At 46.7% G+C, this 27,960-nt stretch overlaps 1 protein-coding gene across 2 annotated transcripts; it reads right to left on the reverse strand.

Moving 5' to 3' along the window:
- Window positions 1–714: 714 nt before the first annotated feature.
- LOC119453295 (monocyte to macrophage differentiation factor) lies at window positions 715–27,928 on the reverse strand. 2 transcript variants are annotated; one of them, XM_049667719.1, is made up of 9 exons: window positions 27,760–27,928; window positions 24,921–25,346; window positions 17,760–17,828; window positions 14,062–14,143; window positions 12,363–12,520; window positions 11,772–11,846; window positions 11,113–11,214; window positions 9,210–9,279; window positions 715–7,544 (listed from the first exon to the last, which is right to left on the reverse strand). In XM_049667719.1, exons 3-9 carry the CDS (start codon window positions 17,810–17,812, stop codon window positions 7,308–7,310), a joined length of 777 nt encoding a protein of 258 aa, XP_049523676.1. In that variant the 5' UTR covers window positions 17,813–17,828; window positions 24,921–25,346; window positions 27,760–27,928; the 3' UTR covers window positions 715–7,307. The 2 variants fall into 2 exon arrangements, with proteins under 2 accessions (XP_049523676.1, XP_037571253.1); XM_037715325.2 differs by having other exon boundaries at window positions 17,748–17,828.
- Window positions 27,929–27,960: the final 32 nt, after the last annotated feature.

Genomic DNA, 27,960 nt, shown 5'->3' on the forward strand with positions numbered 1-27,960 from the left:
GAATACGAATACTTCGCTTCGAATATCGACTCGAATATCGAGTAATGATATGCACATGCAATTATTAGCAAGTTGGGTTAACTTGTTATGTTGGAACATTTCAAGTTACGTTGCCAATGTTAAGAAAACTAGACTAGTAAGTCGTTATACTAAAACATTGTGTATTTGGCTCACGTTAACTTGGAAAATTTAGTGATTCCCACTAGCTGTCCTCGCCAGCCTGTGCCTTATACTATAGCGCATCAAATACCCGTAAGCTCGGAGACATTTGACCAGGTGCCAGTCGTCACTCATCGCACTTGCTGTCAAGCAATAAGCTCAGATTTGGGAGTAACGCTGAAAAGAAAAGAAAGAAAGAAAGAAAAAGTGCACCCTCGCTGTTCGCAAACCCGTGCCCCGTGCAATAGCATGGCTTTCCCGCAAGATTCAAACGTTCAGCGGATAAGTGTGCTTTACAGGCGAAATGTCGCGAGCAGCACGAAATCGTCACAAACTTGAGCCCAAAATCGCCCCGATATTCTTAGATTAAATATAAACAAATGCTAAGAACTGTGTTTGATCCCGCACAGTCAGCAAAATATTCGATTTGATTCGAATATTTGTACCCAACCGAATTTTCGAACAATTCCGAATATGCGTTTTTCGAATCGAATAGAATACGAAAATTTAAAAATATATATATATATATATATATATATATATATATATATATATATAATACTCGATAATATTCGAACTTCTCGAATATTCGCACACCCCTACTGAAAGAAGTGTAAATGAAGGTTAGAGTTCTTTATTTTTTAATTTCGCGTCATAGCTCTAGTACCGGCCCGTCAGCATGACGTCACGAAGTTAAAAAGCTCTTTTTTTTCGCAGTTGGGTCACTGTGGTTCAGGGAAAGGTCTTGAAACCAACGTAGTTCAGTCTTTGGCTGTTTCAGAACGCAATGTCTATACCAACAAAAACGTAACCATAGACCCGAGCAAGACAGCCGTCAAATCTATGACGTCACTGCGGCGAACTGGTGCGGGAACTTCGAGGCGGTGTCGCCACCTGTCGCTCGCTTCTGCACCTATTTTCTGCATTACCAAGCCTCTTCTTACGGTAAGAGTGGCTTCTTTTTTGATATTGCAGTTGGGTACGTTACTCATACAGCTCTAACAATTTTTGTCTAAAGTGTGTCTTTAAGGCAGGGCGTAAAGGCCAGATGGAAGGCCACTTATATAGTGCGTTCATGGTAGCTACAGCATATGTGCACGCACGGACGTACGAAACTCGAGCGAGGTATAATTCAAAAGTGAACTGTAGGACATTCTGTTTGAGCACGGACATTTGTGCTGCTGACTTGAGCTCCTATTGGCCAGTAAATGCGCCTATCTTTCGTACGGGAGTAAAGAACCACGGGCACCTTTATTGGACATTCGTGAACCAAACTAGCACGTCTCTCACGTGTACGTGCGCTTGCATTTGAAAATTGTCCCGCTAATGTGTTTCAATCATGCATGGCACATGCGCGTTCATGTGACAGCTATAGCTTATACGCAGCCTCATTGGAATGCGCCTCCGAAATTCTGATACAGGAAAATAAATTGACGCGCTATTTCGACGGCTTTCTGCACCGCTCACCTAGTATATATCAGTCGAAGCACCTTGCATATAATAGCTACCAATACGGCGTGCCAGAATAGTATTCTAGTGCACTATGTATACTACCAAGGATTATAGAGACGAGCTAGAACGCCGTCGCTTTTAAGCGAAGACGTTCGCGTTGCTATGTTCACGTATCTTGCTTTTAACACGTAACTGTTAGCGACGAAACGGGGATCGACGCATGCAGACGTCGTGAAAGATGAATCGGAACACCACAGTGTTAAAAAGTTGTAGCGCAGCACGTTATAGAGTTTTAGCTAAACGTTACACGAACGGTTGCTCTGGCGACGACACCTTGTGGCGTCACCAGAGGGTGCAGGAATTAGTCAAAATCGTGAATTTGCCCGCTGGGCGTTTAATTTTTGCGGCGATTTCATTTGAAGCAGTTGTTAAAACCCTGCTACCTTGCGACTCAGAATTACCGCAATAAGTCCATAGACGGGAAGCTGCACTAAAATAGTGCGTAGCTGCTTGGACAGACGACATCTGTATAGATGCAGACGAAAACTTTCAGCTGTCGTCTGCGTCTCCCGGTGTCTTCTGTCCTATTTATATGTACCAAGCGCTGGTTTATTATAATTCAAGAACTCGCCCGAAGTTACACGTTCATACGCGTATACGTTTAGCTAAATCTCTACTCTCTTCCTGGCAAACACTCGTTGCGACGCCACCGCACCGGAATTAGGCCTTTATATATATACACATATAGGCCGCTTGTCGTCTACATACGTGTGCCTTCTGCTCACAATCCACAGCACACACTTAAAACGTTCGACAGCACCTGAGCGGCATGCTAAGAGGAATGTAACTTTCGGAAACAACAACTTGGGACTTTCTATACACCTACGGTCATGAACTTCGCTCAACGGTTTGTTTGGCATCGTCGAGGAGAAAAGAAAATCATAAAAATACATAACGCGAGTAGTATCGACCGACAGTTGTGCAGCTGTATTTTGTACTTGGCAGCGTTTGTAAAAGAAACGAGTGTGCATGGGAGAAAAAAAAAATATTGAAACACTGGAGCTGCTATATAGGCGTGTATAGGCGACAGCTTGCGTCGATTTCTGGGGCGTCGCGAGGAAATGAGCAAAGGGGGCGAACATGCTTTCAGAGAGTTGTCTTCGCGCGCACAAGTTCTTTGGCTGAAGTGTTGCTACGAGAAAGCGTTTACACGAGTGCGTTTGGCACGGTAAGGCAGTTAAGTAGGGTATCCTATACATCTAGGGCTGTTTCGAGATCCAGAGTGCGAGTGTACCATCGCGGATAGCGATGGAGGAAGAAAAGAAACTAGTAGGGGGCATGACATCATTTAGCTAGCTTCGGCGAGCCAACCCCCTCTGACGTCGCCCCTTCCTTCCTTGGAAAATAGGTCGTCCAAGATTGCCGGACCTTTCAAAACATTGGTTCGTGGTAATTTAACACGGCCTCCGAGCCGTCGATCTCGGAGACAATGTTATTTAGTGACGTTCTCGTCACAATCGGCCTTCACCACCCGGTCTTCGCTCCACTCTCACCCATATACTCTCCTCGCGCTCGACGGCTAGAGATTACCGCTCGTCTATCACGATGCGAAGGCCTATTTCCCACAAACGTTTCTTTTCTAGTTGATTTCTAGGCTTCAGAATTGTCACGTGAAGTTTCCTCCTAGTCTTTTTCCTTCCTCCATGGGGGGTAGCCTTCTTAGACGTCGCAAGGTCTATACATAACGTTCTCATTCACGCACCAACTGAACACCGTACACACACTGCACATCGTTAGCCGAAAAGCGTCCTTTCTTGACGTGGAAAACGCTTACTCATCGACTGTGCAGTTACGACTGGAATCGTGTTACCGCCATGCGCGAGTGAAAAACCATTCCTTCGCGTCTACAAACGGCAAATCTACGATCTCGTAATCCGTCGTCTGCTCTGCTCGTCTGCTCTGTTCGTCTGCTCTGCTCGCCGTGTTGATCGGGAACCAAGTAGCCGAACTTTCGTATTCTCGTGCAGGAAAACTGCGCACATACTGCGTTGTTCGTTTACTGCACTCATAGAGAACAGTGATTAACAGTGGTAGAACAAGAGATGTTCGCTGAAGCCAACGTTTCGTCAAGGGGACTTGCTTCGTCAGGGCTAGTCAGGACTGTGGAAGACAATGTCCCCTTGTTGAAACTTTGGCCCCAGCGTCATCCCTTCTTCGACCGTTGTTAAATTCGTCTACATCATAGAGTGAACCTCCGTCTTAACTGGATTTCACAGAATCGATTTACATTTACCGATTTACAGATACCGCTTTCTCCCATTTGCGCATGCGCAGTCAGCGGCAGGCGGTATCGTCAACTGTAACGGTACAACGGTAACGCGGTACTGAAACGTTACATGAAGTAACGATACGAAACCGCAATCCTCAAGTGATCGCGAATGAGCACGGGAGGGTATGCACTTTCTTTACAGTGTAGACAGTAGCTGGGATCGTAAAGTGCAACCGTTCAATATATGCGCGTAAAGTGCAACCGTTGAATAATATGCGCGTTTCTTTAGAGCGACCAATCGATCACCTAATTGGTCAAAAGCTCTTAGAGTTTAAATTTTAATCGACACCTGGTCCTGTATGCTGCATATCTCGTTGTCTCTGTCTGCAATGTTGCCCTATAATGATAGCTGTCACTCATCTTGAGGCCAGCTGGAGGTGGTGTTACTCTTTTCCTATCATCATTATCTCTGCCAGGGCAGTCGCAACAGCCACACGCACAATTCATCGTTACTGCGTCTAAAACTCTCACATATCTTTCGGATAGTATACATACATGTATATGCATCATCCGAGCACGAGCTCCGCGCCTGCCAATCTCTGAGGCTATCGTTCGAGGAAGTGATAACGTCGAGATCGCTTTTAAGTCGTCTTATAGCACCGTCATAACAGTATGCAGCTATCACTCTTTGTTCCTATAACAGAACTTCTCTCGTACGGCCCGCATAACTCTAAGTAACCGTCCACTACATGATCTCTCACCCGTATTCTTAGAACGATTCATAGCTCGAAGCGGCAACTGCATCAGGCGTATACATCGCGCGCTTCTCACGCGCTCTTTCGCCGCGTCTGTCTCGTGGCCAGCGCTATCGCCCACATCAGGCACGAAATACGTGCGATGTGGCTGCCGCTTAATTATCAACTGCATGAAATGCATTTGAACTGCTATTTCGCCGTGTTCATGGCGCGCCGTGATACGCGCGCGGCGACAGTGCGCGTGAGATACGCCCGAAATACGCTCCATGTGGTTGGCGCTTTGTAAGCCCGCATCAACCCTGTCATACTTCACAAAGCCTCCATCCTTGGCGCACATGAAAATCGCCGAGGCCGCAAGTGCGCATGCGCGTCGTTAAGGTATCGCTCATCAAGTCAACGTCCTTGTACGTGCGTGAGGCTTAGCACGAATTCATATTTCAATATCATTACTCACATCTTTCAGTGAGGCCAGAACGCCTAGCTCTGTCCAGGCAGTCTCATTCATTATCAAAACGTTGTCATAAAGGCTGTACTTTAAACATCTTCTTGGCACCATGAATAACACATGCACCGCACCACGCACGAGCGCCCCCTTTGGACTGAGCACCGGAAAAAATAGCGTGCTTGACGATTTCTTCACTCTCTTTCATGACTTTCACTATACGCATGCGTTGCACAGCTTAACTCGGAAGCTGTGCGCCTGAGATCGTATTCGCTTTGGGCAAGTCGGCTCTAGCTAGCCGTTCTTTCTTTTAGCACGCTTTGGCGCTGTCGTTCTAGCTTTCTAGTATGTACAAGGCGCCTGTTTAGTCCTTGAGCCCAGACATGCACTGAGCATCTCGCCTCCATATCATGGTTGCCGCAACTTGTAATAACGCGCCCAGTTATGAATGCACTTTAAAGGAACACTAAATAGACACTAAATAGCAACACCAGTTTATACTGACAAAATATCCTCTGGAAACGATGTTTTCGTTAATTTCGCGGTAAGGACGTTTTATGCTAAAAACAATGAAGGTCAAACGGCAACTTTCGAGGATGTTGCTCTTGGTGTATGACGACTATAGCTACAAAACCATTGAAAACGGACGTGATGTGCATAAATGCCGAGCCAATGGGCTTTAAGCTTGTGAACAGGCTAATTTGTAATCTATCTCAAGGACAGCGCAAAGACAAAGAAGACCAGACGGATACGCTTCTTTATATGCCGTCTGTCTCTCTTTTTGTTGCATTAAGACAGACGTCAGAGGAAGAATCGCCGACGAAAGCCGTCTGTTTACCGTCTGGATATTTTTTTCTTTTTTTTTTTTGTCTGCGTGTTCACATCACTTTGTAGACTTTGTCAAAGCCAATTTTCTCTCTTCTTCTGCATCGCATCATTCTCGAGTGCATCGATGCGACGAGCAGCAGAAACACCAGTGCCGTCAATCCTCAAGTACTTCCCTCCGCTATACGTCAAATCACAGCGTCCACTGTTGTACATCACGTCATTGTTAATACGAGAACACGACTTTGCACTGGCCCGGATGAATTCCTTTAAAAAAGAAAACTTGTAGCACCTTCACGCCTGAGCTGCGTACTTTCTCTTTCTCTCTCTCTCTCTCTCTCTCTCTCTCATAATTCGAGACAGTGGCTTTAGAGACCAACGTCGTTAGTTCAAAGCAGTGCCGCCAGTGGTACACGTTAATGACGCACACAAGGCGTTCATATTATGACCCTTCTGGGACAATTTATGTGGTGACTGCAGAGGGCGGCAAATATTCAAATATCTCCTAACTTCGGCTTCTACGCAGCACCCGCACATCTGCACACCACACGCACTTAAAACAAACCAAGAGCGCACAATTTCTATTCAAAACGTCATCGTCGCCGTCGCCGCTGAACCCCCCGATTTTGTAATCAGTCATTACGCTCGTCCCGTTTAAAAAAACACAAAAAAGAAGCAGTCTCGAGCTGAGATCATTGTCGCCGTGCGGCGTATCCCTTGTAAAACAGCAAGCGCCGCTGTTAATCACTACGCGGTCTCTTAATATAGACACCCGGCAGCTACGTCTAATAGACAGTCAGTCGCGATATCACCGGTTAATCTTGCGGCGTGGATTGGTCCAGCAGAACTCCTTCAGTCTTGGAGAGAATACCCGCGATTGGTGAGCCACGTCAGTCCCGTAGAGCGCCGGTCCCGGACGGGAGGGGACTATAGATAATCCTGCCCAGGCTAGTCAACTCGTTGCTGGAGTCGTGATCAGTCCTGGAAAGGACAAAGGCTCTGTCCTGGACAAGACCAGCCCTGTGGAGGACCGGTTTCGAGACGAGAAAGCTTGTCCTGGGCCAGCAAGAGTCCTGGAGACGACCGCCTCCATCCAGGCCTAGTCCAGACCTGGACAGCATGTAGCCCTTGCACAAGAAGCTATAGTCCTGGGCAAAGCCAGTCCACCAAACATAGAGCAGACGACAGCTGCTTGTGCAAGCGTGGGTCCGGGACATGACCAGGCGTGGACAGAATCGGTCCTGAACAAGACCAGCCCTGTTGAGGGAACCGCAGCATGCCATGGGTTACGAGACCAGTTCCGAAGGAATAAGGTCCTGAAGAACGTCGCGCCTCGGGCCTGTCCACGACGGTTCACCGTGTTCACCGTCGCCGCATTTCCGATGGCCACCACCAGTCGGCGCCCCTAGTCGTGGTGCTCGTGCGCCGCGGTGGCCTGGGCGGCCTGCGCGGCCTGGGCGACCTGGGCGGCCCGGAAGAGGTACCGGTACACGGCGTGGTAGTGCACCAGCGTGGCCGCGTTCACGAACAGGTGCCAGATGGCGTGCGCGAACGGCACGCGGCCGTCGGACTTGAAGAACACCACTCCCACGAAGTAAAGCAAGCCGCCGAACAGCAGCTCCTTGAGGCCCGTCAGAGGTCGCTGCGAGCGAAACACGGGTTGTAGTGGTGTAGGAAGGAAGGGGTGGGGGGGGGGGGGGGGCGACAACGTACTCGGAGTTAAAAATGAGCACTGACACACATTTTCCATGTTGTAAAAACTCTACCACAAGCTTCTCGCGCATAAAATAATCGCGCTTAATATGGAAGTCTTATGAAGGCTGAGAAGCAGTCATATTTTAATTTCATACTCAAATTGGTCTTTAAAATTCCGGACCTGCGTCATCGAAACTGTCCCGACGTCATGGTAAAGTACGAAATTCGCCGACGCTGCGTAGCAAAAAAAAGTTAAGTATGATTTTGGCTGCGTTCGCGTTAGATGCAGCAGCCATCTCTGGAACTGACTGAGTCGGTGTACCGTGACGATCATGACGCCTACACCTGATGGGAAAAGACCAAAACTGGTTCGTAGAAGCCAGTATTACGGTAAATGATTTATTTTGATTCAGTTTATGCCAGTATTGTTTCTAGGGTTTAGGGGGCATGTACCTTCGTTTAAAAGAAATGACAAGTCGAAATTGTCATTTCAGTACTCCTTTAAGGCAACGTTGAGAAATCCGCGGGAGTTGAAGGGAAAAACCGTTAGCTTCAATTACATGAACGTGATAATACCGGGTCCAGTTGGCTTGTCGCGTCGAAATCCGGTCGTCGATCGTTTTGGAGCAACACTAGCAGGTCAGGCTGAGGGAGCGTCGTGGTGTGGCGCGGGGACAAATTGAACAATTATCTGACAATTTCCTTCTTGCACAAGAAATATCAGTGTAATGGTACCGAAGTAACAATGTTTCACTAATTAATAACCTATGAAATTATTCACTTCGGGGCAAAGGTCTAAACTGCTAACTGAAGCCGAGCGGCAATTAAGTATTATTTAGCAGAGATACTGCATAGGCGCTACTTTCCTCAAATTATGTGGCGAAATGCTATCATGTCATCATTATCATCATCAGCCTATATTTATGTCCACTGCAAGACGAAGGCAGTGGACATAAATGCAGGCTGATCTCGCTGTGATCTCTAATTACCTCTGTCTTGCGCTAGCTGATTCCAGCTTGCGCCTGCAAATTTCCTAACTTCATCACCCAACCTAGTTTTCTGCCGTCCTCGACTGCGCTTCCCTTCTCTTGGTACAGCCCTATGCTATCATGTACCAGTTCACAATTATCAGCACTGGGGAAAATGTAGTTCCTATAAGTGTTCGTAGAAGCGTCAGTGCATCCCACTGTAGTTTGACCACACCACGTGGTCAAAATTAGTGCCAAGCCCTCATCACAGCGTCCGTCATAGTATCTGCGTGACTTTAAAGCCCGACCGACAGATTGATCAAACATTTGATCTATCCATCCATCCATCCATCCACCCCCTACCGACCCATCCATCTAATGCCATCCATCCACCCACCCATCCATATCCATCCATCCATATCCATCCATGTCCGTCCGTCCATATCCATCCATATCCGTCCGTCCGTCCGTTCATTCATCCATACACCTACCCATTCATTAATACGCCCATTCATCAATTTATCCCCACCCGTCTGTCAATCAAAATCAGTCAATCGCTCACCCGTTTACAGATATCTACGTGTGGTAAATGCACTCATTGGAGTCGAAAGAGAACCATGCCCTCATATCGAGCGAGCCCTTACCATCGAAAATGTGGCGGAAGCGGGAAACACGGCCGAGCCTATGTAGATGAGCACCTCGAGAGTTTTGTACCTGTATAGGGAAGAGAGAGAGAGAAAGAGGGTCGTTCCGAAGGTCAATCATTTCTGCCTCGACCCAAGTTCGATTTCTCTCATTGTCGGCCATATTTTGTCTGCTGAAGTCTCTCACATTGTAACGAAACCTCGCGCATGTTATATCCAGTGTATATATGTAGTGCATTTATAATATAAGTGCTCAATGTATATCACGCATATTTATTATCAACAAACAAAGCTTCTCAAACACAGTCTGAAATAGAGTCATTCGGGACCATAATTGACGTTCCGTCTTGTGCGCATATCTAACTCCTTATTTGTGCACTTATATGCTAGAAGGCAAAATACGCCCAGTTACGATAAGTATTTTAAGCAATTAATTATTTTTTTTCCTCTTTCACCGTATCTGCGATGGTGCACCAATCAAGTTTCGCCGCATCATTTGTGTGCTTGCAGTGAAGACAGCTTTCAGTAATTCAGGTGTGATTCGAAGTAGCGGAAAACGGAAGGGCTTTTAACTATAAGAAGACGTGGCGTTTCCTTATAGAGTTTGAAACCTGCCAACAACCCGAGTATATACTAAACCGTTTCCTATATATATATATATATATATATATATATATATATATATATATATATATAAACTGTTTCATTTTACTGTTTTCCTTATTCTATGCGGTTCTTCATTTTACTTTCTTTAGTGCATTTAAATTTTTCTCCTACTCTAACACTTCCATGACGACGCACTTTTTTGGCACGACGCATGGACCGACAATTCGACTGTAGAGAAAAACCCAGAGCGGCAAAAATAGCAGAAAAAAATTATGCCGTTCAACTCGGTTATATCGAAACCGCATATGTAATGAATTAGTGTGTATAAGGAACAGCTGTGAAATACCCTTGAAAATTTGTGCATAAAATTGTTACTTTATGTGTTGAATTACCTATATATCAAACTTTTTGTGATCCCTTCAAATTTGATATACCCGGGTTCGACTGTATCAAGATATAGAAGAAAAATAAAGAAAAATAATATGAACAGATAGCTGAGCCAGCTTGCAAATAATATTACCCTAATGTTACCCAGCAAAAAAAAAAATTCGCCGCATTTTACGTGCAGAGTACTTACAGTTGGCTGTAGGCAAAGAAAAAAAAAAAGACGCAGTTGGATTCAGCATGTCGATAACGTGACCCCTATTCTAACGAAAAGCCGACGCTCTAAAGGGACAGCTTAGGAATGTGTAGACAATAGCCTGTTTTTCATTGCCCGAGCAGGAGAAGACAGAAAAATGGACGAAATCGTGTAGTACTAATGTCGACTAACGCTTTATTACTGCGTTAAACTGCAACTCGCTGTCAACGACTGCATTATTTAAGGAATACAAAATGGCGACGGGAAGATGGAGCTTATCTTGAAGTTATCAACAGTCAGCGAACAAGGAATGTCTCAAGTCTCGACGAAGACAAGTCGTTTTATCGAAACTTACGTTAGCTCCTGGTTGAGGCTTCCCTAGTTCGCTGGCTGACATATTATTTAATAGTGGCATCTTTTCAAAGTCTACAAAAGAAAGCTTGCAATAGGACATCTAATAGACGTCTAGTAGACGTCTAGCAGAAAGCTTGAAGGAAAGCTCTATACATCCCGAATAAATTTGTACCAGAGAGAGAGAGAGAACCAGAAGTAGCGTGAACAAAAAAAAAAAACTTACTGGCCAGTTTTGGATCAAAGCTACAGATTAATTGATCCTTAGGATATAGAGTACCCATAGACTACAACAAGTTTCGTGCGAGTAGAACGACAGCAAAAAAGCAAAAAAAAAAAAAAAAACGGGACTTGCACGAAGCTTACCTCTCGTGAAAGATGTTCTGGTAGGTGATGCCTAGAACACAGAGGAACCAAACCACATACAGCTGCTTCTGGCCCCACGAGCTGTACTCGCGTAGCAGTAACCTGCGACACAGTGCGATATAGCCCCGTTAAGAAGCAGTGGATTCGTGCAGTCTGCAAAAATGCTGATTAAGCATCTCACTGACGTATCCGCCTACATATAAACAGTCGGCTGTCTACTGTATATACCATTCTAAAATTAAATTCATGCAGTCTGTAAACTGCTTATATAGGCATCTCACAAGACGTATCCGCCAACAGATAATCAATCGGCTGTTTACGGGATACATCATTATACAAATGGGTTCATATAATCTGTAAACTGCTTATAGACATCTCACAAATTTATCTTCCTACAGATAATCAATCGGCTGTCTACGGGATATATCATATAAATGGATTCATAGAGTCTGTAAACTGCTTATAGACATTCCGAATAAATTTTGTTCGAATGTCGGTAGTCAAACTGTCAGTGCCCTCAGTTTGCGTCATGCTTTGCCTTTTCACTCCGCTGTCTCGATGGTGCGTGAAACGAACGCGCGGATCTCGAAGGCAAAGTGATGGTGTGCCAAGTGAACGCAGTAATCTCGGAGCCAAAGTGATGGTGCGCCAGTGCTCACCAGGGCGTGTAGGCCGACGCGATGAAGATGTAGATGGCAGCACGGTCGCACCGGTGTAAGATCATTTTGAGGGTCCTGCGGGAAAGGTGCAAGTGCATGTACCAAATTAGGGCAGAAACGGTGTGCCGTGCTCGGCTGAGCCAGAAAGCGAGGGCTCAGAGAAAAAGCTGACTGCCGTGATTGCTGATGTGTTGTATTGTATTCAATTACCACAGACAAGTTGGAGAGCTAAACACAACGAAGATGTGGTGGCGCTGCCGTCACACTCAGTGCGGACAAAAAAAAATTATTTTCACGAATGTTACTGGCCGTGATTTTCGCTGCAGGCAAGATAAGTAGACGGGTTCATCTTAGCAATAATTACTTCGTGTAATAAATCGGTCATGTGGGCGCCCGTTAAGGAACCCCAAGTTGAATTATTAATTCGGAGCCCCCCGCTACAGCGTCTTTTAAATGTAATGTTGCTTTTATCTATCTATCTATACATCTATCTATATATCTATCTATTTCTGTATATACATACATATATGTCTGTCTATCTGGTATCTACCGCGCAGTGATGCTCGGCGGCAAACCTGTACGCAGACTCACCTGAGCTTTCCGAGGAAGTGTATGGAGTGAAAGAGCGACGAGGTGACGAACAGCAAGACCAGGGCGATTCCGTACACCACGGCAGCCGTCAGGTGTGCCGGGGTGTGGGCGCGCTGGAGCAGGAACTTGAGAGCAAAGAAGCTGGGCAGGATGCTCAGCTGCGGACCCGACCAAGTACACACGGGGACGGTGAGATATGTAGCATTGTACGTGAGGCGGCATTCACACCGGCGACTGACAGAGGTCGAGGGACCAAAAGTCGCACGCAAAGCGACGGTCGCAAATAAGCGATCGCTTTGGTAGAAAAAAACAAAAAACGACCAATTTAGTGAAGTCGCTCGCTGACCGATTCTTATTCATCTCCGCGACCGCGGTACCGCGGAGTCGCAAAGCTGCTGAACCAATCAGCGTCGCAGGAGCAGGACGTCGGAATACGGCGGTGGTTATTTTGCGTCGCCATGGTTGGCGCGAGCAGACGTGAACGGCAGCAGTCGCGAGACTTATTCGGTGTGGCGATGCGCAGCTCGGGCTCGCCGTGAGCAGCTTCGATCGCCAATGGAGGTCCTCTGTCAGTTGCCACCGGTGCGAATGGTGGCCAACGGTAGTACACTGTACTAACGGTGCACAGGTTGTTTCTCCCGAAACTGACTACGCCACCAGAGGCGCTGCTGTAGCGGCCTCGGTGGCCCGTCGGCCTCAACATTGGACAACTATAGAGAAGATTTATTTTATTTGCAAACGTACTACCCTTCACGGAATATCGGATTTCCGGTGACCTGGAGGGCAGTAACAACGCTGCTGGCGATACCTTGTGGGTCTTTGTCAAATCGCAACGCGTTATAGATACGTTTCTTGTTACATTGGTGTTCCCATCGTAGAAAAAAAAAACGAACTGCACGTTAACGATCACGTCGCTGCCGTCTGATTACACGAACAGCTGAGCATTATGGCTGCCCATTAGGTCTCTGCTTAATCGCTGCGTCACAAGGTGGCGCCACCAACGCGGCTGCTCACGTCTAGGTCTACGCGTTGTTACTGAAAAAAAAAAAGCATTATAAGCTACTGCTAACAGTGTTGGTGTTGGCGTTGCGGTATCCCGTAAACGATAATAATAAACGGACAGGCCTCACCTTTAGACCCATCGCTTCGGAGGAGTATAGCCTACATACGGCGTAAATACTTTCCTTTATATTTACTCTATCTTATCTTTCTCTCTCTCTCCCCCACCACACACACACAACGTGCGCAAGAAGAACAAGAACCCTTGATTATACTGATCAAATATGCAACAAGCAGTTACTCCCGCTTCGAAGAAGTTATTGTCTACATGTTCCTTTGTTCTCAAGATTGTATTGATCCCCGATCGCGGTCCATTTTTTAAATGTATTTATTTAGCATTGGTTCAAACACAGTGAAGGTCTTGGATGGCAAGGCTAAAGGCAGAACAGTGTCTGCCTGACTAACGCCTTCTCAGCCGTACGTTGCTCAACGGTGAATTAGCATAGTATATGGCATATGGCATAGTATTATATGGCATAGTATTAGCATATGGCATACATACATATCTATAGCATGAATTACACATAAGTAGCATACATTATAAACACGCGTGCATTAAATACTTGTATCATTGTACAACTTTCTAAGTGAGAGACGCGCCACCCCTCATCGCCTCAAAGCCATCGATCGCCACACTGACCGCATGCGTGATGATGTTGGCCACGTGCTCCAGCTCCGTCGGCACGTACGGCTCGTTCCCAACCGGCCGAGGGTTCATCAACCTGCAAACGAAAAACGCGGCTTCGGTGACGGCCGGCCCGTTATCCGCCTGCGAAGCGGCATTTAAGGCACTCGGCTGCAACGCTGCAAAAGGGCTGCTCGCTGCTGCAACGACAGAACATGGTCTCCGAGATTCGCACGCGCAGCCTGGTCCGCGCAAATCTCGGAGGCCATATACAGCATATAGAGTTTCTTACAAAATCACCAGGGGGAAATCTGGCGCTGGTGTCTACGGGAGCTGCTGTATAGTCCGCCGGCATGGGAATGATGGTTAACATACGTGGACTTGCCTTGACTTCATCGTCATGATTTCAATCGGATTTGTGACTTTGCAAACTGTGATCATGCACTTACCACGAACCGTTGCGTCAAAGGTGCCACAATCTGCAATGCATGCGTGTGCGCAGAGACTTATAATTAGTGCCTCGACGTGTCTGGAAAACAATCGCTGCTTGGAATCTTGAACGATAAGAAACTTTTTGCCCAATAAGTTTCTTGCCCAATAAGTTTCTTGCCCAATAGGTTTCTTGCCCAATAAGAAACGTCACAGGAATGCTCGAAGCGATAAGCACAAAATATCAGCACGAAACATGTATTATTAACCGTCATTCACGTGGTAGTTCAATGGCCGCAGCGCCAAAGTTGTCTCTAGCAGTTTTCTTTTGTAGAAACGCTGTGAACCGCAGGAAATAGCACGCTGGGCAGATCGCCGCGGTATCTGTTAAGAAGATGGCCAAGGTATATGTCAAGTGGTACCGGAGGCAACAAACAAGTGAAACCGCTGCGGCCAAAAGGTCAATTCAAAGGTAAATCACACTTGTCGATTGTTTCGGAAGAAAAGCTATACCTGAATCCTCGAGCGCTCTTGTGGTTTGCATCTGTTCGCGGTTTTCGCCCCGTCGCGCACATCGGTTCTCATGCGTCGCGGAGTGTGCACACTCGCCGCCGTGCAATGCTCCGCACGGGACAGAAGGAGCGGCTAAACTGAAAGGCGGTGAGAGAAGTGCGGGCGGCAGGCGTACCGGCACGAAGGCCGAGCCAAGCCATATCCTTTGCAGTAGTCATACGATCCACGCCGCAGAAACGTCCGATAGGAATAGTGATGCTAAACAAAGCAAGCAAATGCAGCATCAGGTGATATATCGTGGCACCACGGCCGCTGTATATCCGTGACTATTCCGTAAGTGTCCGCGCTTCCCTTCCCAGGCACGCGCAGGGGCGCGCGCCGGCAGCGGCACCTAGCGGATTTGGTGTCGGGTTGTCGATCAGCGTCGATCGCTTCGGGTGTCATACGCTTACGTAACGGTACGCGAGCGCGTCGTACCGACATTTGTAGGCCAGTGGCGCGGAGCGGTGTCGCCTCTCAGACGTCGTGGTTGCTTGCGTACAATGACTGCCTCCCGCCGAAGAGAAACAGAAAAGGAAGAAGGACGCGTGCTTTTACTTTTCTTTCTTTCTCATTTCTCTGGCCATTCCTACATCCGCACATCGAACCATACGCCACCGCATCGGAAGTCGCCCGCGTGACGGCAGGACTGAATGCAGGATGAAAGAAGGGCGGATGACTACTCTCTACCAGGTGGCGTGAGCGACGATGTTCAGTTGGAGCTTCTGCAGCATGGAAGGAAGGACAAAGACCAGGAGCGAGCGTCACGTGACAATTTTGAAGCATATTCACATAAAAAGTATAAGGATCGACTCATGGGAAATAGGTCCTCAACACGTCATAGACAGGCGGTAATATGTAGCCGCTGAGCGCCTGGACAGTATATATGGGGAAGAGCAGAGCGGATGGCGAGAGCCAATCACGACTTCAAGTGCAAAAGTTCAAGTGTACTTATGTATCCCTACGCGGATGAATGCGAAAGCATTGCGACGTCTTTCCGATGGCGCATGGGCCTCGTTCGCGTACTTGCGTGGACGTCCAAAGGAGTCGGGCGCAGCTACTGACTGTGAAATGAAACGCTTGCGGCGAACGCCATGCGCGAAGGCGAGCTTTCTGGTTCTTTTTTTCGGGCCCCCGCACGGCCGGCGCCGCCGCTTCCGCGAATGTACGGAGGTGAGTGCCATCTGGTGGTGCTTCAAGGAACCCAGTGCCCTCGCGGCGCGCGCGCCTCCCGTTGATCGGCTGTAACCACGTGACATTTTGTACCATCTCCGGGGACGCCGCCGGATTTTCCGCTTCGCATTAAAACTACGACGAACCAAACAATGCTTTGAGAGATCCGGCAACAATGGAGGGCCTTACTTCCTAAGAGCCAATGCATAGATGGGCCCCGAAGGGAGGAAGTGGCGGCGTCAGGAGAGGTCGGCTCACCGATTAGGCTAGGTGCCTGACGCCATGCTCCCTCCCATGGAGGTCTACAGAAGCACTACAGAAGCCCTTTTAATGTGCATCCAAATCTTCATGCGCGAGGGTTTTCACTCTCTGCCTCCATCGGAATACAGACGCAACGCGAACCTCTCTTGTGCTTAGCAAGCTAACAAGTGACAAAAGAAAAGATAACAAAAGCGGGCAACCTGTCGTGTAATATTAAAACAGGAATCGTCATTCATCTGTAACTCAATTTGTATGTCTACAGAGCGGTCCACTGTTAAAGGGAGCACTTGACTGCAAAGCGTGTCCTGATTCTCCTCTCTCGCAAGAGTACAATCACGTAGATTTGCAGCAGATATAACTAACACACCCGTGTAGTGCATTGACACTGCTTCCGCAGCCACTTGCTCCCAGAACGCAAGCAAGGTTAGAGCCGCCGCACATAATGTTCCGATATTAGGTAGCTAGACGTTGGGCTTGTGATGTGGTCCTCCTTTTTCGTGTCCTATCTTTCGCTCTTGTTTTTTAAAACAATTTAATAGCTACATTTTTCCCCTCTGCATCAGTGCATTTTTCGTGTAGGAGTATCTTAATGCGATTGTATACATTTTTTAAGGCGAAAATGAAACAACCTCCACCGACACCTCGGGATTCGCCGATCTATGCATGTATTGTGAAGTTGCAAATGTTGCCGAACAAGCCGAATAGGTTGTCATGGCTTCAACTACTAAAGAGCAATGCAAGAAATTGCTCCATGCATCGTAAGAAAAGGTCACTTAGCTATACAGAAGAAAGTGAAAGTGTTGCAACGAAACAAGCGAAGGCTCAGCCGAAGAAGCCACTAGACGAATAAAGAAAAAAGAAAAATAAAAGTGACGGTTGACAAAGTAAGGGCTGTGCTTTCAAGGCCTATCAGTAAAGAATCAGCAAAGGCTATGGTCGTATTAGTGGCACAGCTGCAGAAGCAAATGTATGCCGTTTACTCAATGTACTCTGATCTCAGGAAAGACAGTATCTCAAATAAATATGTTTTCTTCCTGATAGTTGTATGCTCTGTTTAATCATTACAGGATAAAAATACGCAGAGAACAGGAAGGCCTCCTCACGTACGTTACGCCTTGGCGTTATGATGTTTCCTGCCCATGGCAAGATGGCCGCCGCCTGCTCAAACCAGGCTTCACCCCTTAGCATTGGCACGTGTAGGAAGCCTCCACTCCAGAAAATTTTCTTTTAACCTCATTGGATAAATCAAACCAAATGGAGCCGGGATCGCCACCTGCCGGGCTCACCTTGAGAAGTACCTCATGCCGAAGCGGTACCGTGCCACGGTGCCGTTCACTCCTGCGGTCGCCATCTCTGGTGCACGTCATCTGCGAATACATGAGTCATAGCAGAGTCACGTAGGCAATGAAAATTTCAAGCTGCAACACTGATGTTCATGGCAGGCGGCAATGCCCGAGTGCCTGCTTGGGCGCCTGCCCTGCCCTACCCTACCCTGCCCTGCCCTGCCCTGCCCTGCCCCTGCCCTGCCCTACCCTGGCCTGCCCTACCCTGCGCTGGCCTGCCTGCCTGCCTTGACCTGCCCGCCCTGCCCTGCCTGTATAAACAGAGGTTAAGTAGTGAGCTAAGACTAGAAAATTTCTAGGCATGGGATGGGGGAGTCAGCTGACGCGAAAGAGGAGACAGGAGGTCGATGGGAGATTCCTTCGTCCTGCAGTGGACATGAATGATGATGATGACGTAGAAGGTAGTCGAAACGTCTGTCTGCTGCCATCCTTTTTGTTGTCTGCGCAAGCCTTATTTTACTTTTTTTTTCAATACCCCAAGTATCGCACTGCCTAACTCGTGCTACTAGGAATTGAAAGCTGCATACCTTTCACACGAGAGCTCCCTAAGCGCCACCATATAATCCGCTTTGTACTCCAGTGATCTGGCGTGCGAGCGATGTGTGAAACACACTAGAAAACGCTGAGACATCCATGCTTTCTGCGCCATGCTTGCAACAGTTCACAAAGCACGTCGTCTAACCACAGAACGTAGCCCGTGGGAAGAGATACTACATATGCTACATATTCTTTCCGGCTTAAGCAGGTGGAAAGTGTGTCGCGGTCGCACTACGTTAAGGGTTTCAAATTCCGACGACCATGTCTAAGTTTTCCAGGACGCTGACTCAGGGCCATTTATAATAATGAGTGTGTCAACGGTGTCAAAGGCTGTCTCACATTCTCTTCTTTGGTTTTTTTGTCCGACTGAAACTGCATTGTCAGCTCGTACGACGCCGCTGCCTAAAGTAGGACGCCATATATAGCTTGTCGGGAAAGTATATCAGCGCACAGTATATAACACACAAGTTCGTCTCCTCCGACGTGCCAGTAGCCCCGTCTCTTTTCGTGATTCGCAGGTTCTGTCCCCGCTTTGATGTCCCATGAATCGCTACGATTAAAGAAATGAATAAAGCGATCTACAGCACCGCTTCTATAGAGAAAGCTACAATTCCGAGCCGAGCTTGTGTTTCGCTCTCGAAAAACCTTCGCTAACAAGGAAGTAAAGCCTTCGATGCAGCGTCCCGGAAATGAAATCAGCGTCCGGCTCCTCCGAGTGAAAGCCGCTCCTCGACCTTCCTCTGACGCAAACGTGTCAGCAGAGTTTACGCAAACACCTTCGCGACATTTGATACGCACCCCGGACGAACACTGCGCATCCGGACTCGGCAACACGCGTATACTTTCTCGCGCAGCGCCGACTGTGTTTATTATTTGCGCCCTGTTTGTAATTAAAATCAAAGCCCCTTTCTTAAAGAAAGATGGTTGAACGCGAAGCTTTCGCCCATGCAAACTGAATCAAAGTGAAAGTCCAAAGTCAACGACCACGCAACGAAACCAAGAAATGCTGAGTGACCCGATGCGATGCCATATCGCATCGGGTCAAGACCCAAGTATACTTTTGTGCTTCACTGCGTAAAACGACGTTTTGTTAAGAAAGTAACTGGAGCGCCAATGCATTTCTCCGCAAAGTTCGGGAATTATTATCTCGAAACTGGTGCCATCCTGAGAATTCGTTCCAAGTGGATTCGCCTTGCGAACTCCAGGGCTACAATTTGTAAATTGCAATATGGGCCGTGAGGTAAGTTAGTTTAAAAACTTAATTAGTGAATTTTTGGTAATTAGTCGATTATGCATTTCAATTTTCTGTGCAAGTAATGTCAGTCACTTCGAGTAGACCAGCTCATGAACTAGAATTGGTGCCATCGGTCACAGGCAACCTTTAAAAATTTTCAAAGTGTTCGCTGAAACACCCGGCATATATACTGCAGGACGCTCGTATAAGGTGACCTTAGACAGGCCGTTCGATTGCCGGGGTGCTTTTCTTTTTTTTTTTTTTTTTTTGAGGGGGGGGGGGGGGGGTCGTGTGACGTCACATAGCGTGTAGGGCTTCGGGCAACATCATCGACGGCTTCCTCGTTTCCGGCTCACGCAACCGGCGCCTGCAGAACGGGTCCCGCACGGTGCGGCGGATTATATAGCTATATATACGGGCTGGAAATCGATAACGCAAGACTCTCGCTATCCGGTAAACGTACAACCGTGACTGTGTTGCAAATTGGATTGAACGAGCGCGTTACGTCACGCTATGTTGCAGAGAGAGGTATATATATATATATATATATATATATATATATATATATATATATATATATATATATATATATATATATATATAGGTATATATAGGCATCGGAGGGTAACCGAGGGGCTTGATCCTGAGTAACAACCACAGAAAAACACAAGAGAAATTGACTGTTTTCTTTTTTTATTTGTTTCGTTTTTCGTGATTTTTTTCTTCTTCTTAAATATCAAACTGATAATGATGATTATATACGCGTATGTTGTTTTGTGTTGTCAAGCTGCAGTCTGCTTGGGGAAAACTTTTTTGCGCTGGACAAATCGAGTCTATGAGCAAAGCGTTTCCGGCTCAGGACTCACTAGTTTACCAGAAACACACGCACTACATGAATCCCTAACTTATGTAAGCTGGATGTAAATTACGTAAGCCATAGTGCGAAGATCGGATGAGAAGGATCACGATTAAGTGAACAGGGAACTGTGTACAGCCTTCTACATTCTAGATTGATTGATTGATTGATTGATTGATTGATTGTCTGACTAAATAAAGCAATTAAGGTTAGCTTACGCAAACTTACTTATTTAATAAAACAAGGAAATGATAATACAGAAACTTAAGCAGGTGGAGGCACCATAACTATACAAATAGCTACACATTAACCATTCAGGAATTAACGAAAAAGAAATCTTCAGAAGAATAAAAATAGGTTGAGTGCATACGGCAAGCATTACCAAATCCTGACTGAGAGCGTAATACGGCCGTTGAAAAGAAGAGTATGCAATCATTGCATTCTACCGGTGCTAACATATGGGGCAGAAACTTGGAGGTTAACAAAGAAGCTCGAGAACAAGTTAAGGACCACACAAAGAGCGATGGAACGAAAATGTCTCAGTTTCGCCCGAAAGGCGAAGCATCAATTGCGATAGCAAATTGGTAGAGAGCTATTCGGAGTAGGGATAGTAGAGTAGTTTTATCGGCCGCATAAACTTGGACACATTCGCTTTCTAACTGAATTGACAAGCGTGGTGTCATCGCGCACAAGCAAACATGAATAGATCACACTGAATGACCGCAGACAACGACTGTCAAAACGCTGGCAGCAAGCGCAGCCGCTGCAGCCAGCGGGCGAAGAAGCGTGCGGTCTATCGCTTCAACGGAAACTGAGCGGCGAATGCACAGCGCATACAAAGGTCAGAGCCGTGTGGAGATAAGAGACGGTGCGGGCGACGGCCACCACAGCCAGTGCAAGCGTATTTGTTGGCAGAGTAGAAGCTGCTCCCCCCCCTCCCTCCCGCGCTGCCTCCCCGCTTTTTTTTTTTTTTTTTTGCTTTCGCGTGGGAGATTGCGTTGCCAGTTCTCCTTGCGCTGGGTTGCAAGATAAGCATTTGGTGCCGTAGCACAGCGTCGCCCCGCCTCCCTCCCCCCCATACCCCCGGCCTTTCGCGCGACAATCGCGTTTGCTTTCCACCGTGCGTTGGCTCTCCGTGATAGCGCGCGTCCCCGCGTGCTTTTACTCGCGCATACGGCGCGCGGCGACGATTTTATCGCCCTTGGAATCTATACGGAACCTCACGGCGACGGCAACGGCGACGCCGACGGCAGAAATCCCGTTGAAGTGTCCATATAATTGCTATCGCAATAAAATGTTAAATAAATAAACGTTAAGAGACAGGAAGAGAGCGGTGTGCATCGCAGAGCAACCGGTAATAGCCGATATTCTAGTTGACATTAAGAGAAAAAAAGCCGGCAGATCCCACGCCCTGTAGGAATCGATGTTATGCGAAGCAGTGTGCGGGATGATGATGAGGCTATGCCGCATCCCTTGAAGTTCAGCCATGCGTATTTCATGTATTTCATGACCTACATGACACGCACCTCATAATATTCATGTCATGACCTATCATTTACTCTTGTCATACTATGCCAATTTTGGTAGTACATACCAAGTCAACGAAACGACCAAGAGAGCACCAAGGCGTAGGCGGCTGTTTCATGACCTACATGACACACATGTCATGATATTCATGTCATGAACTACCATTTATGTTCGTCATACACTCTTGTCATACAATGCCAATTTTGGAACGACCAAGAGAGCACCAAGGCGTAGGCGGCTGTTTCATGACCTACATGACACACATGTCATGATATTCATGTCATGAACTACCATTTATGTTCGTCATACACTCTTGTCATACAATGCCAATTTTGGTACCTATCAAGTTAACGAAGTGACCATTAGAGCACCAAGACGTAGGCGGCTAGATAGATAGATAGATAGATAGATAGATAGATAGATAGATAGATAGATAGATAGATAGATAGATAGATAGATAGATAGATAGATAGATAGATAGATAGATAGATAGATAGATAGATAGATAGATAGATAGATAGATAGATAGATAGATAGATAGATAGATAGATAGATAGATAGATAGATAGATAGATAGATAGATGCTCTCAAAGTGTAAAATGTTCGCCAACAATTTTAGCTCTAACTAAGCTCGGTAGGCCATATAATGCGTAGGGCAGACAACCCGTGGACCATTGCAGTGACAGAATGGGTGCCAAGGTAAGGTAAGCGCGGTCGAGGACGGCAGAGAATTAGGTGGAGTGATGAAAGTAAGAAATTTGCAAAGCAAGTTAGAATCAGCTCGCGCAAGACAGGGGTAATTATAGATCGCTGGGAGAGGCCTTCGTCTTGTAGCGGACATAAAAATAGGCTGCTTGCTGCTGCTGCTTGCTGCTTGCTGCTTGCTGCTTGTTGTTATTGCTGCTGCTGTTGCTGCTGCTTGTTGTTGTTAATGATGCTGCTTGTTGTTGTTGTCGTTGTTGTTGCTGCTTGTTGTTGTCGTCGTTGTTGCTGCTGCTGCTGCTTGTTGTTGTTGGTGGTGGTGCTGCTGCTTCTTGTTATTGTTGTCGTTGTTGTTGCTGCTGCTGCTTGTTGTTGTTGTTGTGTTGGTGTGGTTGCTGCTTGTTGGTCTGCTTGTTGTTGTTGGTGGTGGTGCTGCTGCTGCTTGTTATTGTTGTCGTTGTTGTTGTTGCTGCTGCTGCTTGTTGTTGTTGTTGTCGTTGTTGTGGTTGTTGTAGTTGCTGCTGCTGCTTGTTGTTGCTGCTTGTTGTCGTCGTCGTTGTTGTTGCTGCTGCTGCTGGTGGTGCTGCTGCTCATTCATTCGTTGACATCATTCTACCAATAGTACCTGCTGAAGCATTACAAAGGAGTTCGCACACAAGTCATGCATGTGACAAGGTTGCGGGTATGCTGATTGCAGGAACTTAAACTTTTCGGTAATCTTTAAAATTTCTATTCGCGGTGTTATAAGCAGTGATAGCAATTAACGTCCGATCCCTTGAATAAGTACTTAGTTACCACAGGCACCCATATTAAATAAGGTTGATTTCGCAATCTGTTAACGTTAGAAATGGCGGAAATTTCGGCAGTCTCGGTACAAGATTTTCGGGGCTTGTAGCGCAGTACGAACGCAACGACAAAAGAAAAATGGGGTCAAAATACGTGATGTCACGCGTTGTGTTAGGTTAACGGCATCCTCGACAAATGGCATATCGGGACGCTGTTGGAAGTTTGGTGGCAGAAAAGCAGGGAGGCCACAAACAATTAACGGAGGCTTACAAAAACGCAGTTCCCAATAAAGGGTCAGAAAGTTTGATGCTGGGAATTTTTCGTCTGTAAAAAAAAGAAAAAAAAAAGAAAAAGTAATATACAGTCGCACCCGGATATATCGAATCTGAAGGGGATCACAAAACATTCGATATATAGGTATTTCGATATATAAAATAAAAAATTTATACAAAAATGTTCAAGGGGATTTTACTGCTGTTCGTTATACACGATAATTTGTTATATGTGGGTTCCATACGTCCGAGTTCGACTTTATAAGCAAGACATTCGGAAAAAATAAGGAAAATAGCATGGTGGCCCAATAACCCACCGACCCGTTTCAAAGGGGATGCTCACAACACCCATCCATCATCCAATCGTCGTTGCTTCAGGGAACCTCGCGATGCGCACCGGTGCGATTTGCCGAGGATGTCATATAAAATCAGGTTAAGGTCACGTGGTATGCAACGCAGTTTTGTGCCTTCGCACAGATTATATCCCCCGTAAAGCGTGCTTTTATTATTTCGGGAAACATAGTGGCTGCAAGTTTGTCTTGTGCTTCGCGCGGCGAACGATATGTGCAGACGTCAACTGCACACCCAGACGAAAAGAAGAGCGAATGCCGAACTATAAAAAAATACGAATGTCACATTAGGTGACGCAAGAGAGCATTTTGGAAAATATGTCATTCGAAAGTCGACTGTACACCGAGGTATAAAAACAGGAAAATGTAAATTCCGAATTATGAAAAAAACAAATATGAACAGGCACTGCATGATGCGAAACATTATTTCAAAAAAGATGTCATTTAAACAGGTAAAGAAATAAACAGCTTGATACTAACGTGCAAGTGTGCTCACGGTGTCATCTCGATAAGAGACAATTTCACTCATTTAACTAATTACCTGGTAAGCATTCACCGAAAAAAAGAAAATATAGCTTTTGCTCGATCCAAATTGCATTAGTCATAGCAAACGCTGCGAAAACATCAGCTGAAATTCTGATGTCTGTCAATAAAAAGCTTCGCAGGTTGCAATTCCCTCTCCATTCGATTTTTAAAAAATAACAATGCGCTAACGGCCGCGCGCGAAGGCAGTTCATCGATCACATCTCCGTACCTTCTCCGTGCGCGTTCTGTTAGCGTTATTGGTTAGAGTTCGTTACGTAACGAAGGCCGCTTCGCATCTGCGATGTCGTAACCGCACTCTTTTCTCACCTGTCGCTCCGCAACGAAGTCAAGTCATTCGGCAGCGCCGCTCTCTTCATGTCGTCGTCAAAGCCAAGGCCCGCCGACGGCTTGTCACGGTTACAACCGTGAACCGCCAGCGCGAGCACGCTGTCGGCACTAGTGCGTTGCCCGGAGACGGGAGGTTGTCCCGGGCGCCGGGAGGCCTAGCGACGAGTACGGCTCACATCCACTGCCGGTGGTGTCGCCCGCGTCTCGACGAAAACTGCGGCCCGAAGCGCGAAGACCGAGACGCGGTGCTCCCGCACACCCCCGGTCCGTGCTTGCGATGCCGCTCGGCGCTGGCTGTGGGTCGCCGCTTGGCGCTGATTGCGCGAAGGCTCACTTCCGCCGCCGGCGCCGCAGCGCTGCCGCAAAGCCGACTTGTAGGAGGAGGCCGCCAGCGCCGGACGCCATCTTGCCCGACGAGCGCGAACCGCGAAAGAGAGAGAGAGATAGGAAGAGAAAGAAGAGAGGAGTAGGAGAATTGTAGAAATATATATAAAAAAAAGGAGAGTGTGACGCAATCAGTAAAAGAGAGAGAAGGCACAGAGTGACGTCTTCAATGCAAAGGGAGGAGAAAGCGTATAGAGTGCAAGCAGCAGGGAGAGAGGCGCTCGATGTGCGCCGTCTGGATATGCCCCGACCATCGTGCTCTCGACTCTAGTGTCGCGAGCAGACGACAGAAGCCGGAGCTCCCTCAGAGTACGGGAATCAATCTCTAAGGCCATGTTTCTCGCCGTATTGTGGGCGGTCGAAGCTTTAGCTCGAGTGCTCCTATCTATAAATACATGTAAAAGGAGAATTCGGTTTTCTCGGCAACCACTGCACCAAATTTGACGAGGTTTGTTGCATTTAAAAGAAAAACGTAAAATCTAGTGACTTTTGGTTTCGAATTTTTGATTTACGTCGTCAATTTTTTATTAAAAATTGGCAAAAAATCGCAAATATTAAGAGAACGAAACTATCAAGTTTACAACTCCGTAACTCAGCAATGAAAAATGATATCACAATTCCGTGCATTGCATCTAATAGTACATCTAAATCGTACAAAATTGGCATATTCATATGAATCTCTAGAAATTTTGTAATATGGAAATACAGCTTTTGCATAACCCTTGTGCACAACGTAACAAATTCACGTCAGATATAAATTGATATATTGAATTTGTCAGCTTTGAATGATCTAATGGATGCCGTTTACAGAACCGCGATAGCTGTTCTTGATGCAGAGCTGTTATTTTTTAAACTTAGTGCTTCTATTTTTTTCGAACTTTCGAATTTTTAAATATTCCTATGAAGAAAATTCAGGCCCTAAATAGAAATTCTGCTTCCAACAGTCACTACAATTTAACTTTCTCTCTCAAATACAACAAATCTCATTAAAATCGGTCCAAGGGTTATCTCAGAAACGCGTTTGTGCGTTTTACATGTGTTTGAATAGGCCGCATCGGTGTTGGGCCCGAGCTAAAGCTTCCTCTTAAGCACAGGACCGATGATGTCAGGGCCGTCCCTTCTTAGACACCATGCATGCTGTGACGGTAACGCTTGTTTTGGGCCGCATGCTTACTCTGACGCTAATGTGCCAGTTGTACGGTATGGTCTGCTCCAAAAGAAACGCCGATCATTACTCTTAAAGTGAATACAGCTGGAACATTAATTCGAAGTCAGAAATAAATAAAGAACTTGGGACGCTTAAGGGCTTCACCTTCAAGAGCGGAACGCGACTGCATTCAAAGATCCCCGACTGCTTCTCACGCTTCCCGGCAACTGCAGCTTATGTAACCGCAATGTCTGCCGGGAAACGCTTGCGGCAAACGCTATATGCACGAAGGCGAGCTTTCTGGTAGAAGCGTGGCCTCTTGCGTGGGCCGATCCCGGAGGTAGTGCACAGCCGCGCCAAATAAAATTGCATAATTTTCAGGTTTCTGTTATTGTTTCGCACTTTTATTATTTCAGTCTGAGAAGATTTAACATAAAAGGCATGCGCTGTCGCTGTTTTGCTTCATGGCATTTGTTTGTGGGCTGTCAATCTCAAAATTCTGAGGAATAACTTTGTCAAGAATATGAGACAAGGTGTGAGCAACTTTGGTGGTAGGATGGTGTGGCAATAAAACCCGCTTGTACCGCACGTCAAATAGCAAGGCGTGGCATATACATACACCCAAATATAATTTCCTCTAACGGACATCGACGCCGACACCACATTTTCTGCGACACTGGGCCCTTAACGCTATCGCGTTAGGAAAGAGTGGCTAATGTGACGCGTTGGAGAGACATTTATGCACAAGAGACATGGTAGGCCCAGAGATAATTGTGCCTCATATAAAACTCATAACAATGCGGACCAAGAAAAGAAATGCAATGTCGTTGCGAAATTCGAGTGAAAACAAAGCAGTGACCGGTAAGTGCAATGTCCTTTTAACGCGAAAGCGTAAAGGGCACCGTGTCGCAGAAAGCCCGGCGTCGGCGTAAGCGCCGGCGTCGTTGGCGGAAATAATCATGCCGAACTACATCATCCCGAACCACCCCGACCGGGCAGGCCGTTCGCGTGGCGCAAGGCGTTAGTGAACGAAAATTGAATTTCTCAAAGTAAAATCCGTCAGGAAAATCGTAAAGTACGACTTAACCACGTGATAGCGTCGGATTGCAATTTGAATATACGAGAAAAAAAATAGCCTGATAAGCAGCTAGGGATCTTTGAATGCTGTCGCGTTCCACTCTTAAAGGCGAAGCTTAAGCGTCCTCCACTTAAATTGTCAGAATAAGAAAACACGGAGTGTAACCGGATTATTTACGTATATATGACGAAGCTGAGTGCGAGACTCACAATTTTGTTTCTTTGCAGATAGATAGATACTCGCTGATGCTCCGGGTAATCGGCTTGGCCGCGCGAACGTCAGAGTTTGATTTTCTCGATCATCTACTCGCCGCCCATGGAGCGTCCGGCGTCAGGCCTACGGGGCGGCGAGCCGCCATGGCGACTTGGCGGTGGTGAAAGCCAATGGCACACACGCGAAGGCACGCAGAC

The sequence above is a fragment of the Dermacentor silvarum genome, chromosome 5 (assembly GCF_013339745.2).
Source record: "Dermacentor silvarum isolate Dsil-2018 chromosome 5, BIME_Dsil_1.4, whole genome shotgun sequence".
Taxonomy (NCBI): Eukaryota; Metazoa; Arthropoda; class Arachnida; order Ixodida; family Ixodidae; genus Dermacentor; species Dermacentor silvarum.